General features: G+C 39.9%; 1 protein-coding gene across 11 annotated transcripts in view; it reads right to left on the minus strand.

The window, feature by feature from the left end:
* The window catches only part of SRPK2 (SRSF protein kinase 2), a 227,021-nt gene that overhangs the window by 44,574 nt on the left and 165,604 nt on the right, over positions 1 to 16,843 (minus strand). For all 11 annotated transcript variants that reach the window (XM_067042808.1, XM_067042814.1, XM_067042813.1 and 8 more), the window contains 3 exons: positions 1,640 to 1,748; positions 829 to 916; positions 519 to 606 (listed from right to left, as the gene is read on the minus strand). In XM_067042808.1, coding sequence (XP_066898909.1) covers positions 519 to 606; positions 829 to 916; positions 1,640 to 1,748 — 285 coding nt within the window. The remainder of the gene's footprint in view (positions 1 to 518; positions 607 to 828; positions 917 to 1,639; positions 1,749 to 16,843) is intronic.

A 16,843-nucleotide genomic window follows, 5' to 3' on the forward strand; every position in this document is an offset into this window, starting at 1 on the left:
CTCCACGTGTGCCAAAAGCTCTGAGCTACAGGTTATTCTGCTGTCACTGAGACCCCTGGGGCTGCCCTTTACCAATGCCCTGGGCAGAAGGAGGGTAAAGACAGGAGGAGAGCTCCTTCCACACTACCCCCATTCACCTCCTCCTGAGCCCTCCCTCCCCCAAAACTACTTACTAAGCATGCAAACAATACAGCAGCAGCCCAATTAAAACTGATATCCTCAAAAGAGAAAGGGAGGTCATGAGATGCCCTTGCTCCACTTGTAAGACACACTTCTTTTCCAGAATCAGAACTAAGGCCTCCCTATTCAAAAAGCAAAAGCAACAATTCACCTTATAACGAAGAAACTTTCATCTTTCAAGAAACATATAACATAAAGACACTAGAGGCCGGGTGTGGAGAGTGAAACAGCAAACAGAAATGTACAGGGCTTAAAATATTTCCATTTTTTAAAAGTAAAAAGAAAAACTAGAGTGTAATTCAGCCATTAGGACGCAACAGAACCGTCAGAAAGGATACGTATTCCATTCATGCCGGAAATTTTGAAGTCGTCGATCAGCTGTACCACCATGTCTTTATTTGGGTCAGTGGGATCACTCTCTCGAACCTAAAGAGAGAAAAATGAATTCAACAACAGAAGTGTTTAAGACTGAAAGTCATTTCCATTGTACCAACCAAAACTGTTTAATAAATGTTGTACAAAATAAAAGATTCAGTATTTGAACTTACAAATAAGAAATTCAATTAATTTAGTAAAACCCAGAAAAATCCCTCTGTAAAATTTCATCACTAGCCTTTCTTATATCATTCACATTTTTGTAGTACTTACACATTTGAGCAATTTTATTTCATCCAAGGCTGTCTCTGTATAATGCTGGGCACTTTTTACAACTTTCATTGCAACAAATCTTTTTCCCCTTAAAAAAAAATGCATTAAAAAAATTTTAACAGAAGTGATCACTTATAATAACTCTAATAAACTAGACTAATAAACTAGACATCATAATGAACTCTAAAAAACTCCAATAAATAGCAACTTTCAAAAAGCTTTCCTTTAAAATAGTACTTTTCAAAATGTGGGGTTACAGTAAAGCAGTGGGTTCATGTGTCAATCTCTTCTTTGCTTTGTGTTTCTGTTTTGTCCTCATAAAAATCGAGTAGACTAGATAGATGTCAGAGTTCATCACATATGGTTAAGATCAAGTATTATAACACTTGTTTCAATTCACACACACACTACACATGTGTACGTGTACTCTAAGGATGCAGTTTCATATTATGGGTCATGGCTTTCAAAAAAAGTCGAAAACCACTGACTGGAAAGGCCTAAACATTATTATTTTACATTTGAATGTTTTTCTGGTATGGATGAATTACTAGAAAAACAATATGACCCGAGTGTAGTGCAATTACAATGAATAAGCCTCAGATATAAAGGCAGAAGAAAATTAATATTTAAAGATGACAGGCAAATGAACTTCAAACTGAGAGGGGCACGTGTGACTAGGTGGGGCGGGCCTGTGCTGTGTGCCTTACACGCCACAACAGAAGCAGGTGTGCTCCTCAGCCTTAGCTTGTTATAAAATAAAGATGTTGAACCAGACCACGAATCAAGAGCATGAATGACAAGGAACACTTACTGCATATCCCAGCACAGCCAGACAGTAGAGAAGTGTCCCCATCCTAGCTTCCTAATAACATGATACCGGCCATTGAAGAGGTCTCCAATTTTCACTGGATGATAGCCACCTTTTATTATTTAAAAGAAAGAAAAAAAAATTAAATTTCAGAAAACTAGCAATGGAAACTCGTTCTTCCTTGTCAGTTTCTGATACTATTAAATAAAACTCTAAATAATAAAATCAGATTTAAAAACATGTTTAATAGTACAACATTTTTTCAAGACTATCTTTCATCAAAAGAAAAATGCCCCCTATGTCTTTCTTTTAGGCTTATTTTTTTAATATTTAACTTAGAAAAGCAATGAACCACCCAGCACGCTGCAACAATAACTGGAGGTTTTATATTTAAGTCTACCTGTACATAATATGTATATTCTAGCTCTTGACATTTCTAAACAATCTTTTTTCTTCTAAGCAGTAAGTTAAATGCAAATCTTTTGGGGTCACTATAATACAACTCACCAAAACCAAGGATGTGTACTCCGCATAGTTCTGCATACACCAAGAGTTTATGCATAGCCAACAAGGAATTATACAACATACGACAATTTACCCACCAAAAGAACTTGCTGCTCTCACCACTCTTCCTCAACCTAAAGCTCCTGCCAGGAAACAGGATGGAGAGCAAAAGAAAGCACTCAGTGTTAAGGTTGACTCTTGGGGAGGTAAGGATGCTTCACAGGCATCTAAAAGACCTTCACTTGACATCGTAAATAAAATAAGCAGGGTACAAAGTAGCATGTGTAATATGATACCATTTTTTATGAAATACACAAGAAAAAGTCTGGGAAGATAAGATGTTAGCAGCAAAAATCTCTGGATATAAAATTACTCTTTTATTCTTTATCTCTATTTTAACATCTACTGCTCTATTTATTGCAAAAACGTTCTCACTTTTTTTTTTTTTTTTTTTTGGTGGTATGCGGGCCTCTCACTGTTGTGGCCTCTCCCATTGTGGAGCACAGGCTCCAGACACACAGGCTCAGCGGCCATGGCTCACGGGCCCAGCTGCTCCGCGGCATGTGGGATCCTCCCAGACCGGGGCACGAACCCGTGTCCCCTGCATTGGCAGGCGGATTCTCAACTACTGCGCCACCAGGGAAGGCCCCCGTTCTCACTTTTTACATCTGCAGAATTCTTACAAATCACTCAAGAAAGACATGGATGTTTCGTGCCTAGTGTTGAGAGGCTCAAAGCAGGAAGCATCTAAATCACATCCTCCACTATATCTAACAGAGGGCCAGGAGTAGCAGTTCAAGAAGTGCCTGGGAAATGCTTAGTTGAACAAAGCAAGCAGATTTCTTGACCAAAATGGTTCTCAGAGCCCAGCGTCTTAACACACAGTGGGAACCTCCAAGAGAACAGGATGCTACAAATTCCAGACAGGTCTGCTCACAAAACCATTTCTTCAAGGAACTAGCCACATTTCACAGCACAAAGTATTTAGGGAACACTCACATCTACTGTTTCTTACAACATGTGTTACTATGTCTACACTGCTGAAGTGGGCAAAAGTCTCAGAGACAGTAAGTAGTCAGTTCAGGGCTGGAAACGGGGTCTGACTCCAAAGCCCACCACACTCTGTTCGCCAGTAAGAAACACACTCCATTTTTAATACCCAGAAGACCATTTCCTGGTCTTACTAAACAGAAACACTTGATAGTTTAATTGAAAGCTACTTACCACTTAATTGCATATTATTGCTAACATGAAGGTTTCTAAATTTAAAACTAATTTAATTATGCATAAAGAGAAGAATCCTGTATAGCTATTATATGTTTCAGATTTGAATTCTTGAACAGCCAGAGTGTGTACATGTGAGCTAAGACAGACAAGCACTACTTCCAGTGTAATCACAGCATAAGAACAGCCGTTCCTTTTCTCAACGGGACTGAAAGTTGAACAAAAGAAATTATTTAGTCCAGTTACTTCAAGAGCCCTCACACTGAGAATACTGTGCCAGAAAATAGGCCAACTAACAAGAGGTGCATAAAAGTAAAACTTAAACACAAACATAAAAACAACTGAAAGCACTAAACATATCCTAAGTTGTTTTTTTATTTTTTTGGCCTTGCCGCACAGCATGCGGGATCTTATTTCCCAGACAAGGGACTGAACCCGCGCCTCCTGCATTGGACGTGTGGAGTCTTAACCACTGGACTGCCAGGGAAGTCCCAAACATATCCTAATTTTTATTTCGAAAATTTGACATACACAATTCCAAATCTGCAGTCCATATACTGTCACATCCTAACTCCCAGATTTCTACAGGAAACGACAGTCTCTCCGAACATTTTTCAATCTCCTCTCAGAGAATGGTAACTAACACTCAGGCTGCCAGAGGGTGCAGCACATCCCCCCACAGCAGACCACACCAACCGCTTCAACGTCCCGGGAATTAAGAGAAAACGGATACTCCTCTCCAATTCCCTCAAATTAGCAAACAACACATGCCACGATGGCTATTAGCAAAGGATAGCCCGTGGCCACAACACTGTCCACACAAAAGGAACCGTAAGACCAGCCAAAGCGCAGACAAGGCCCCTCCTTCTGCTTCTTCACCATCAGTCAGTAGAGAAGCGCAGGACAACAGCAGCGCCACAGCAGGGCCCTGCTGACGGCATCAAGCAGAGAACCAGGAAGGGTCCAGCAGTTGAGGACCACCTTGACTCAGGGGTTTGTTTGATACAACCGCACCTCACTATTTATATCATTTAATATAAAAATCATGCATTTATCACTTAAACGTTTCCTTCTTTTTCTTTTTTAAATTTGGCTGTGCCACGACTCTTACAAGATCTTAGCTCCCCGACCAGGGATTGAACCCACACCCTTGGCAGTGAAAGTGCAGAGTCCTAACCACTGGACGGCCAGGGAAGTCCCCAAAGTTTTGCTTTTATTCTTAAAAAGTAAATGTTAGATTGGATTACAAATACATGAGAGCAAGAATGGATTGTTAAAGCAATTTTTAAGTTCACTCCGACTCCTATCTCCCAAGCACACCCCAAAAAACTATAACTAAAGCTCTACCTATACCATTTATAAGGTTTCAAAGAAGACAATTCTGAAACTATCCTTCTTAGCTGTTTTGGGGGAATTGTTGGCCAAGATAAAGATGACTCCCTTTTCCTTGCTGAGCAAAAAACATGTTCAATTTGAACAGTAAATCGAAAGCTCAGAACTCTCTCACAGGCAAGTCTGGAAGCATTTTCAGCAATGTCTCTATTTTCTAGCAAAAAATATTAAGTAACATTTCCTTTCACTGACCCTAGTTTCTTAGCCCTCTGATGGTGATGTTTCAAATTAAACAACATATAAAAAGGATAATACATCATGACCAAAAGAGGTCTATTCCAAGAATGAAAACTTGTTTAACATTTAAAAAACAGATGTAATTCACCATAATTAACACTAAAAAAAAGGGAAAAACTATATAGATCAACAAACATATAAAAAACATTTCACGATATCCAACATGCATTCCCGATGAAAATTCTCAACAAAGCAGGACTAGAAGAACATCTATGAAAAATCTACAGGTAACATCAGTCCTAATGGTGAAAGACTGAATGCTTTCCCCACCTAAGATCAGGAAAAAGGTTAAGTATGCCTGCTCTCCCTACTTCTATTCAACACTGGCCTGGAAGCTCTAGTCAGCACAATCAGAAAAAATAAATAAATAAAAAGGTATCCAGACTGGAAAGTAAGAAGAACTATCCATAGCCGAGCAGGAGCCTGTGGGGCCTTCCCAAGACAGACCCCTCCCCCATATCCTCTGCAGCAGCTCCTCTCTGAAGTACCAGATAATAGTATCTTATGCATATTTCCTGAGTTTTTCAGATGCTAAAATCGCCAACAAATGTTAGAAATTAACCACCTGATGATCATGAGCAGGTAGCCCCCAGACCTTCTGCTGCCTAAGGAGTGATCATCATCAACCCATCGGAGAATTGTGCATGAGCTGATCACATACCCTGGGATGTCCCTTCCTTACCTTTCCTTTAAAAATGCATTGCTGAAAAAAAAAAAAAAAAATGCATTGCTGAAATTTCTCAGGGGGTTCGGGGGTTTTCTGAGCTTGAGTCACCCGTTCTCCTTGCTCAGCCCTGCAATAAACCTTTCCCTACTTGAAAGGTTTCTCAAACTCGACGTTTCTGCTTGATTGGCCTCACTGTGTGTCGGGGACATGAACCTGCACGCAGTAACATACCTCTATTCATAGACAACCTGATCGTCTACATGAAAAAGCTTAAGGAAGCTGCAAAAAAGCTACTAAAACTAATGAGTGAACAGAGTAGCAGGATATAAGCTCAAGATATAATAATCAATTGTATTTCTACATACCAGCAATAAACAATGAGAAACTGAAATCTTAAAAATAGACTTAGGGATTTCCCTGGTGGCACAGTGGTTAAGAATCTGCCTTCCAATGCAGGGGACACAGTTTGAGCCCTGGTCCGGGAAGATCCCACATGCCACGGAGCAACTAAGCCCATGGGCCACAACTACTGAGCCTGCACTCTAGAGCCTGTGAGCCACAACTACTGAGCCCGCATGCCACAATCACTGAAGCCTGTGCACCTAGAGCCCGTGCTCCACAACGGAAACCACAGCAATGAGAAGCCCGTGCACTGCAACAAAGAGTAGCCCCCGCTCGCCGCAACTAGAGAAAGTCTGCGCACAGCAACGAAGACCCAGCACAGCCAAATATATATATATATATATATATATATATATATAAAAAATATATATAATGTATATAAAATATACATATATATGTACACACACACACACACACTTAGGGGACTTCCCTGGCGGTCCAGTGGCTAAGACCACACGCTCCCAATGCAGGAGGCCCGGGTTCGATCCTCGGTCAGGGACCTAGATCCCACATGCTGCAACTAAGAAATCGAATGCCACAACTAAAGATCCTGTGTCCCACAATTAAGACTTGGTACAGCCTAAATAAATAAATATGTTAAATTAAAAAAATAAAATGCACGTGTACACACACACACACACACACACACACACACACACACACACAGGAATAAATCTAACCAAAGATGGGAATGGGACTTCCCCGGTGGTCCAATGGTTAGGACTTGTCATTTTTCCCATCTGTGGTCTGGGTTCAACCCCTGTTCGGGGAACTAAGATCCTGCAAGCCGTGTAGTGAGGCCAAAAAAATAAAAATAAAAAAAAAGTCAAGGATTAAAGAAGCATAATAATCAATGTAATGGGTAAATGCTAATTGTCCTAAATTTAAAAAGGAAAAAAACGTGTAAAAGTCATTTCTTAAGACAATTCGGTAAATTTAAATAAGAAAGGAATTTTAGATGACATTACAGAATAATGCATTGTCTTTGGTGTAACACAATGATACCATGGTTACACAATAGGAGAAAGCACTTTTTCTTAGATGTCTGCTGAGAATTTGGGAAGTAAAATGTCATGATGTTTTAACTTCTTTTTAGGTAATGCAGCAAAAGAAAAATGCATACACATCACACATGTATATAATAAAGCAAATGAAGAGAAAATGTAAGTCATTCCTCAACAATGCAAAAAATAGATGAAATGTAGGAATTCCCTATATTATCCCTTCAAAACTACTTTACGTTTGAGAATTTCCACAATAAAGAAGGTTATTTTTAACCTGCCTCTTCCTTACTCGTTCAGAAGGTGTGGTGGTGAGAGGAGCGGTCTGCACGACAAGGCAATCAGAGCAGGCGGAGACCAGCTCCAACCGCTGGGGGGCAGGAGAGAGAGGCCCTGCAGCCCGACTGGAAAAGGCATGTGGGCGGGAACCCCAAGTGCTCCGAAACAAACTCTGAAAAGGAGGTTGAAGGGGAAACTGAAATGAGAAGCCTGCTCAGGGCCCACTCTAGGCTCGTTGCATTCAGGGTGTCATTTAAGGCCGCAACACGGGGACGCTGTGCCATCGCTTCTATCAAACGCGGGTCGGAGGCGGGGCGGGGCTGCTCACCGGCCAGCCTCCCCCAGGACGTAAACCTTAGCGCCGGGATTAGAACCAGGCTCTGCTAGATTCTCAACACCGCGCTCTTTCTACTCTACCACGACTAACTTTTCACCCGCTGCTCAAATGTGTGTGCCTTTTCTTTATGACTAGGATTAAAGTATGGATTAATTGTATGGCGTTGTGAATGAATAGAGAAAAACTCTGAAATAAAATAAAAAACGCCATTTTAAGTAGTATCTATTTTCCCAGTACAAGATAAGCAGTTGGAAATGGTTTGTCTGTCAACGATACCTAAGGATCTATTGTAACTGACCCCTTCATGAACAAAATTTTACAACCGTTCTTTAGTAACCATAATTTAGGTTACAAAACATATGAAAATAAATTACTGCTTTAAAATTTTATCATGCATAAACTTGCTAATGTTTGACATCACACTTAACAGTTGTGAAAAATATGTTGGTAGAGGACATCAACTAAAAATGTTGAAATTAAGAAAACACTATTCTCCTGATTAGTAATTTAAAGTAAAATTTAGATCATGGGCACCTCATTAGAAACATTAATAATAATGCGAAATTTTAAAAAGCCAGGGGCTTCCCTGGCGGGCCAGTGGTTAAGACTCCGGGCTTGCACTGCAGGGGAAAGGGTTCGATCCCTGGTTGGGGAGCTAAGACCACGCGGCCCTGCATGCCATGTGGTGGTACAGCGCGCGCGCTCACACACACACACACACACACACACACACACGCACGCACGCACGCATCAGGAATAAGGTATAAAAAAATAGCCCTAGTATCTACCAAAAAACTAAGCAATAATGAAGCCTATAACACAACTGTTAAACTCCCTTCAAACTGGGGGAGATTCAGTCAGAAAAACTTAATTTAAAAACCCTTGAATGTAAATTAATCTGTTATTACATCAAGTATTTCCTATAACACTAATGAATGCGAGAGAGCTGTAGAGGCAAAATCAGAGCAAAGACAGATGCTCCAAAGACAGAGGATCCCTATTTATCTATGACCTTAAAAGAGGTAACAACAAAAAATTACTTGAATGTAAGATACATACGATGGATGGAGAAACAATTTTTGCAGTTCGGCTACAGAAATGGGAGTAAATAGACTGAGAGACCTTGAACGTTTGAAATGTTAATACAAAGGCCAACTAATAATTTCAAGCCCTTGCCTCCTGCCAATTACTTGTACAGATCTGTGCTTAAATTCAGGGATGCTGACTTGAACCACAGCAGTGGCACTTACTAGTTATGTTACTAGTGACACTGAGCAAACTACTTTACTTCTCTGGGTACCTGCCCCTAAATCTCACTCTCTCAGTATATCTGGGTACATATTAAGTGCCACGTAAGTGTTTACTCTGTTCGGCCACTACCCAAATCCACTGTGACTAATGACACATACTGGGTCAGCAGGCCAGGGTTATGGGTATTACCTACAGCTATTTAAGATGGTACAACTAAGTGGCCCAAAGTGTAATCTAAATCATTATCACAGCCCAATCAGCAAAAGGTGTTTGATACTCCAGATATGATGATGATCTATAGCTGTCAAACGTCAAAAAAAGAAAGGAAGGAAAAGAAACAAATTAACTCATCTTTTTTCTTTTCTTTTTTTATTGACGTATAACTAACCTACAACACTATGTTATGTTAGTTCCAGGTATACGACATAATGATTCGATATTTCTATTTGCTACAAAATGACCACCAAAATTAATTCACCTTATGATTTATTCAAACATTGAAATATTCTTGTAAGAGAATTTAAGACTTTCAGCATCTTACACAGACTGTGGCTTCTCTCCTGGGTGCTCTCTCTACCCCTTCCTTCTGCCAAGCTGGCTACTTTGCTAAGAGCAGCCCTATGAAGAGGCCCATGTGGCAAGGAACTGGGGCCTCCCAACAACCTCCTAAGCGAGAAAAAGCAGGGAAATGAAGCAGATCCTTCAGGCCGGTCAAACCTTCAGTTGACAGCAGCCCCAGCTCACACCTTGAGAGAACCAGATCCAGATCAACCATATTTCTGCACATGTTTTGAACACAGACGTCGATTGCCTTTGTGAAGAGCCTTAAGAGTTGTGCAGGATGTACAAGTTTAGACTTCATCTTTATTTGTGAAAAGAAACTTAACAAGACAGTATATCCTTAGTAGATTTCCCTTTCTCTTATGACCAGATGGGGAAAAGTGAACTAATAATCTAAACATAATATCATATCACATAAAGACACTGCCAAGAGAATTGTATAGATGAAAAATTATATTTTTATTACACTGCAAAACTAAAATGTGTAGTACTTAAGGCAAGCTGGTAAGAAGGATATCGAGCTGTGAAAATATCTGTAAGATGCTGAACTCAGCAATCAGGGGATCCACAAACTTTTAAGAGGTTAAAGTACACTTAACAGCTCCATATGTTTACAAAGTTGGAATCTGATTCTAGACAGTATCAAATAAAATTAAGGATTTCTTTTGCCTTTATGCTCAGTAATCTAGATTTCTTCTCATTTTAGGACTGCAATTTTAGAGCTATAAGCAAAATTTTTCTAAACTACATTGATACTGGCAGAAAAGACCTTCAAGGATGACAGAGCCCACAGTGGAAATGCAACTCGCATTCTGGGGGGCAAACCAGAATCTAAAAGCCTAACCTCTACATTCTACAGTCTAGAAGATTCCTGAGTCATTTCTTAATCCAGTGAAAAGGCTTTAGAACACAGTGTTAAATGAACTTTGGGGATTGGCAGGAGTCCTTAAAATGCACAAGGAGTTACCATCAAATCATAAATGGCTAGTGGCTGTTTTCAAGAGGCCAGATCTACAGATGTAGTTGACGTTGTACTTCGGGTCACAAACTTTCTTCATCAAACATACACATATAACTAAGGGTTCAGTTTCACTGAAAGTATTTTGAGCATATAAATATTCTACCAATCTTAGAATTCACAGTGAAAGATAGTTAATGGACACACTTTGTATCCACTGACAACACTTTCTATAGCGTCTTAAGTACACAGTGCCAGTCACTGCCATTTGTCTCTTCAGTAAATCCTTGACAGAAGACTCTTAACCACTGCTCCATTAAAATATAAACTTTACCTTTAAATTAAAAATGACAGTCTATGGAAACTAAGTACAGATTCTGTAAAGTCCAATTGGGTGTCTGGTTAATGCACTTCCTTAACAGCAGGCTGTAAGGTAAGTCCTCCAGAGGACTGATACAGGCTTAATTTTTCAAGGGTAATCTTGTCTTTTTATGAACTCTGTCTTTATGTCTATACCTCTCCATTGATTCTGGCTGTTTAAAGACTTTATTTAAAAAATAGATTCCTCAGAGGGCTCATGAGAAAAATATTCCCCCAGGGCTAACATACATACTGTGTATAACATTTTATATGGGACCTTTATAAATGAAGATCAGTTTGACAGGTACAAAATCTTTGGCTCTTTCTTTCTTTGAGTATATCAAATGTATTGCTCTATTGTCTTCCTGCCCAAAGTACTGCTGTACAAAAGCTTGGTAACAATCTGATTTTTCCCCAATAAGACATGTGGTCTGTTTGCCTAAAAATGTTTACCACTACATCAAGCAGGATCAGGCTGCTGGAATGTTTACTGGGATTTTACAATGATTTTCATAGTTTTAATGTCTTCTTTCTTGCTCTTCGCCTTCTCCTTACTTGCTTTGTAGGCAGAGGAAGAGTAAACAAATATTATTTGAGATCTTAAAAGGGGGCTAGTACATGAACTTGAATACTCGAAGATTTTGGGCTTGTTTCTTAGTTCTTAATTATGTTCTGGATAAGCAAAAATTCAATATATTGAATTATGAACTGGGGAAACAACCAACCGATCTTGGAATGACAAAGTCTTGTTAGGTGAAAGTAGAGTTCAGAAATCAGAAGACAGCTGAGAAATACTGAATTTCCTTCACAGCTAAAAAAAAATTCTTTTAGTGACCAAAAAAACTTTTAAAATAAAAGAACTCTGACAACAATTCCCTGGCCATTTAAACCCAAAGGCCATAATTATGCACACTAAGACATCAAAATATAACTGAAAGACTAAGTTCCTTCAGTAAGCCAAGACCTATTGTTATTTCACACTTCCACTGTTCATGAATATGCAAGGGTGCGTCACAGCACACAGCACCGTCTGACTCAACCACACAACGACAGGCATGTTCCCAGGTGTACGTTACACCTCTTGTAAAAAATGAAGAATAATTCATTGTGAATAACCCAAATTCTCATTATTTCTAAAGGAATTCAAAAAATGGGAAAAGGGCATAGGTCTTGGAGATGAATGACTACAAATGCAGTAATAAGTAAAAAGCTCTCTGACACATATATGGAAAACAGAACTGACTTCTGAGGCTCATTCTAAAGCCCCACCTAGTTTTACAATCCAAGAGTAATTAACGTTTTCTAGTTCAGTCACGATCAGAAAGCCTCACTCATGTACCAACTTGAGCAGAACCCTGTGATACGCACCCAACATAGCAAGTTAGGTAACACTCAGTGGACTTTAGGCTTAGGTCTTATAGTCTGTGCCAGACAAAAAGAAGATTAGATAAATTTATGTCTTAGGAAAAATGGTTAAATGATTATACCACGGTGTAAGTATAACTACACATACTTCAAAGTTCACAACATCCTTTTATTAACGTTTTGTAGCATTCTTCTGGCGGACTACATTCTCCAAAGGCCACAACAGCATTTCCCAAACCACTTGCTCTTCTAGAACCCTGAAGTTCTACTACAAGAAATGGACTCTAATTCTCCTCCTTGTAGATGTGGATGAGCTTTTGATGTGCATCTAACCAATGTAAGGTGGTGGAACTGGCTGTGTGATTTTTTCGAGGCTAAGTCGTAAAGCAACACAGCTTCCACTCGTTAAGGTGCACGCTCGCTTTTGAAAGTCCGGGTTCCAGGTAACGACTGGCCACCCCCGCTGACGCCCCAGAAGCCGCAATGCTGTGAGGAAGCCAAGCCACACAGAAAACATGCAGACAGGCACACCTGTCTGCAGGCCCAGTCTTCCAATACTTGTAGCCTGGGGGGGCGGACATGTGAATAATGCGCTTTCAGATAATTCCTGTGTCTCCACCCTTTGAGATGTCTCAACAGACACCCCAGATATCATGAAGCAGAGGCAAAGCCCCTCATCTTTGCCCTTTTAAAATTGCTGATCCATAAAACCATAAGCAACATTAAAAGTTGGCTCAATGTGCTAAGTTTTGGAGTAATTCACTACACAACAATAACCAGAGCAGTCCTTATTCTACTCACCTTAACAGTTATACAAAACCTCCTCCCCATTGTTCTACAAGAAAGATGTGCCCTCCATCTTTCCAAGATCAACCCACTACCTCCAAAAATTACTCATCTAATTCCTTCCTTGTTGGCTCTCCAACCTTTCCTCAGATTTCTTCTCTTCTGCCTAGAAATAGGCTCAGGTACCCTGTCTTAAAATCAACTTCCTCCTGTGCATATCTGACCTCACCCCCTACAAGCTAGTCTTCTCTTCACTTCATTGCTAAATTTCACCGAAGTATCTGTTATGCTCTCTCCAGTGCATCCTCACCTTGACATCTGCATGATCCATCACTGGCCCCAACCAATGGGGACCCTCCCCACAAGCAGCTCACTGACCTTTTCTCAGCCTTCATCTTCAAACTACGGCTTAACTGAATACTGCTATTATTAAATCCTTCCTTCTTGAAAACACTCTTCCTTTTATGCCTCAGACTTAACAGTCTTGGAAGGAACACCACCATCTTATTAGTGTGTTACCAAAAAAGGAAAAATTACTATTGTCCTAGGGAAGAATTTTGGTAGCCTGATGAGATATTCAGTTTAAAGGTCACAGTAAATTTGGGTGGTACAGTAAATAAAGCCAAGTAGGCTGCTCACAGGATCAATAAAAGGAAAATAGGTAAAATTATTTTAATTAGCATAAAAGTGCAAAGAAGAGTAAAGTACAATCAAGACATGAAGAAATTATAATCAAAGAACTAAAACCTCTTTTAAAAAGCCAAATACAAGATCACATGACACAAAAAGAATAAAGGCAAGTTTTAAAAACCCAATGGTCAAAAATAATATGGACACAATTTTTCAAAAATACTAAATACAAATGGCCAGTCTTACTAATAATCAAATGAGTAAAATAAAAACAAGAGATTACTGGGGATATCGTGTAAAGACAGCGGTGCTGCGTGGAGCCACACTGACATACTTCTTCTGGTAAGTGTGTAAATCAGTATAGTCTTTTTGGAGGCCAACTGGTGACATGTTTTAAAATGAAAATGCACTATGCTTCAAACTAGCTAATCTCACCTACAAATTTATGCTTAGGACAAACCCATAAGTGAATATACAAAGGGTTCCCAGTGGCATTATTTACAATAATGAAAGGTGAGCACACATAAATGTCTAATCACTATAAAGCTACTTAATCAAAGTAAGCACAAAGAACAGAGTATTACGCAGGAAACAATGATGAAGAACTATATGTAGATTCACGAAAATGCAACCACAAATATTACTGAAAGGAAATAGCATAGCACAGCATGGGAAAGCACACGCAGATCAATCTCTTTTATGGAAGTTATACATATATGGATATGCATATACACACATTAATTTCTGGGAGGATACCTATGAAACTTGAAACCCCTTTAATTCACCTTGGAGAAGCTGACTGTGGAACAGACTGTCAAATACAAAAACTGAGAATTTTAATTTTTTGCTTCCTATTTTGTTTGAACTTTTTAACACTACCATATACCACTTTCATAATAATTTTTTGAACTAGCAAATAAGAGTTTAAATAAATAGCTACAGTAGTATATACTTAAGATCACTCAGAACTGCAGGTATGAACCTCAATTCACACAGTACTTCCTAACACTGAAAGCCAACAAGCAAACAGGGGCAACACAACAGTCATGGTATTAAAAACATCAACAACATATTGTGACACAGTAATGGTACAGCTTTTCCAGGCACTGAGAGTGAAGGAACACTCTCATGCATCCTCATAAATAGAACAACATGTGTACTCATGGGTCACAATCTTAGCAATAACACGTGTGTGCGTACGCTTGCACATGTGCATGCACACACGCCCATACTTAACGCAGCAACTCCAAAGAAGATATATAAATGGCCAATAGGCACATGAAAAGATGCTCAACATCAACAGTCGTTTGGTAAATCAACATCAAAATCACAGTGAGAGACCACTTAAAACCCACTAGGATGGACAAAATAAAAAAGAGTAACAAATGCTGGTGAGGATGCGGGGAAACTATAACCCCCGTATAAGGTGCTGGCAGGAATACACAGTGATGTAGCTGCTTTGGAAAAACAATCTGGCAGTTCCTCAAGAGGTTAAACGTGGAGTTATAATATTACCGAACAATTCTACTCCTAGGTATATATCTGAAATGGAAAACATATGTCCACTCAAAAACTCATATACAAATGTTCAAAGGAGCATATTCAAAACACCTCCGAAGTGGAACAACCCAAACGTACATCAACTGATGAATGGATAAACAAAATGTCATATACCCAGACTATAGAACATATTATTCAGAATAAAAAGGAATAAAGTACTAATATATGCTACAATATGAATAAAACTTGAAAACATGCTTTAAAAAAAAAGGCCGGCCACAGACTATATGATTCTGTTTATATGAAATGTCCAGAATAACAAAATCCATAGAGACAGAAAGTAGATGAGTAGCTGCCATGGACTGGGAGGAAGAGGGATGGGGACTGACTGCTACTGAACCTGTGTCTCTTTGGGGCGTGATAAAAATGTTCTGGAATCAGTGGTAGCAGTTGCACAGTTCTGTGAATATATTAAAAAACACTGAAGTGTACCCTTTAGAGGGGTGTACCTTACGTAATCAATAAAAAAAAATTGTATGTGGGGAAAAAATGGCAAATTTTCGATTACTCCTTCCTAGTCAACAAAAAATTCCAACAAAATCTGAAACTTCTTTATTTCATTATAATCTTTTACATTCCAGGCTGAAACAGGATCTAATACAGAGAGATAGAAAAATCATCATGAAAAACCTGGATAAGGTACCTAAGAATACAGTCCTTTTTTATACTAGCCTCAGATGGGAAACTAAGGAGAAAATATAGACAACAATGATGTATTATAAACTTCAATGCTGCTAAGAAACAAGATCTTAACTGTTCCCACCACAAAAAAGAAAAAATAATTATGTGATATGACAGAGGTGGTATGGTGGCAATCATCTTGCAATATGTAATGTATCAAATAAACATCTCGACCTACACTATGTACAGCTTAAAACTGAAATACATCAATTATATCTCAGTAAAAATAAATTTTAAGAAAGAGACCAAATAAATTACTCCAAAACTTGCCCATTACCAGGTTCTGTTTGTAATATTTAGAATCGTACCTTAGATGCCAAATAAGGATCCAACATGCCTGGGCCTGCCCAGGGAATCAGTGAACAGCCCCAAGGAGGCAAAGTGCAAGAATGTTTCTGTTTGGAGCTAGGAAAAGGAAGGGATTTTATGCTCCAGTGAGCCCACAAGGCAGGGAGGGACGGTGGGACAGAGAAAGACAAGAAGCGAAGCCATCGCGTTGACTGTGCACTCTTTCTGAAACCAGACTCCAGGGACCAGTGGTGCAGGCCAGCGGAGAGAAGGGCCGTGGGACAGCTGGAGGACCCACAAAGGGCAGGGTGCAGGGGCACAGGCATGGGGGCACCTGGGCTGGGCCCTCTCAGTACCTATACCACACAATCCTGCTCTGGTCCTGAGTACAGTGGGGAGAGCCCCGGGGGCACGGACAAGCGCACCTCACAGTGGGTGCTGGCAGGACCACAGGAACAAGGAACGGGAAAGATCACGACAGACGTCACACGGTGACTCTGGCCCAGAGCCTGCGGCACCTCTTCTGGGGATGTCCAGATCCAAGGGGGCAGACCACGCAGGGGGCTGACAGGAGGGGACAAGAACCACTGACATTTAGAATGAGCGCAAGCAGGCCTCCATCCACACTCAAGAGATGAAAACTTCAGTTTACACAACGGAGCGTGCCGAGGAATTCTTCGTTGGGAATAAGTTGGGAATAACACAGCCGCACCTTCGCAGCTCC

This window comes from Kogia breviceps, chromosome 9 (genome assembly GCF_026419965.1).
Source record: "Kogia breviceps isolate mKogBre1 chromosome 9, mKogBre1 haplotype 1, whole genome shotgun sequence".
Taxonomy (NCBI): Eukaryota; Metazoa; Chordata; class Mammalia; order Artiodactyla; family Physeteridae; genus Kogia; species Kogia breviceps.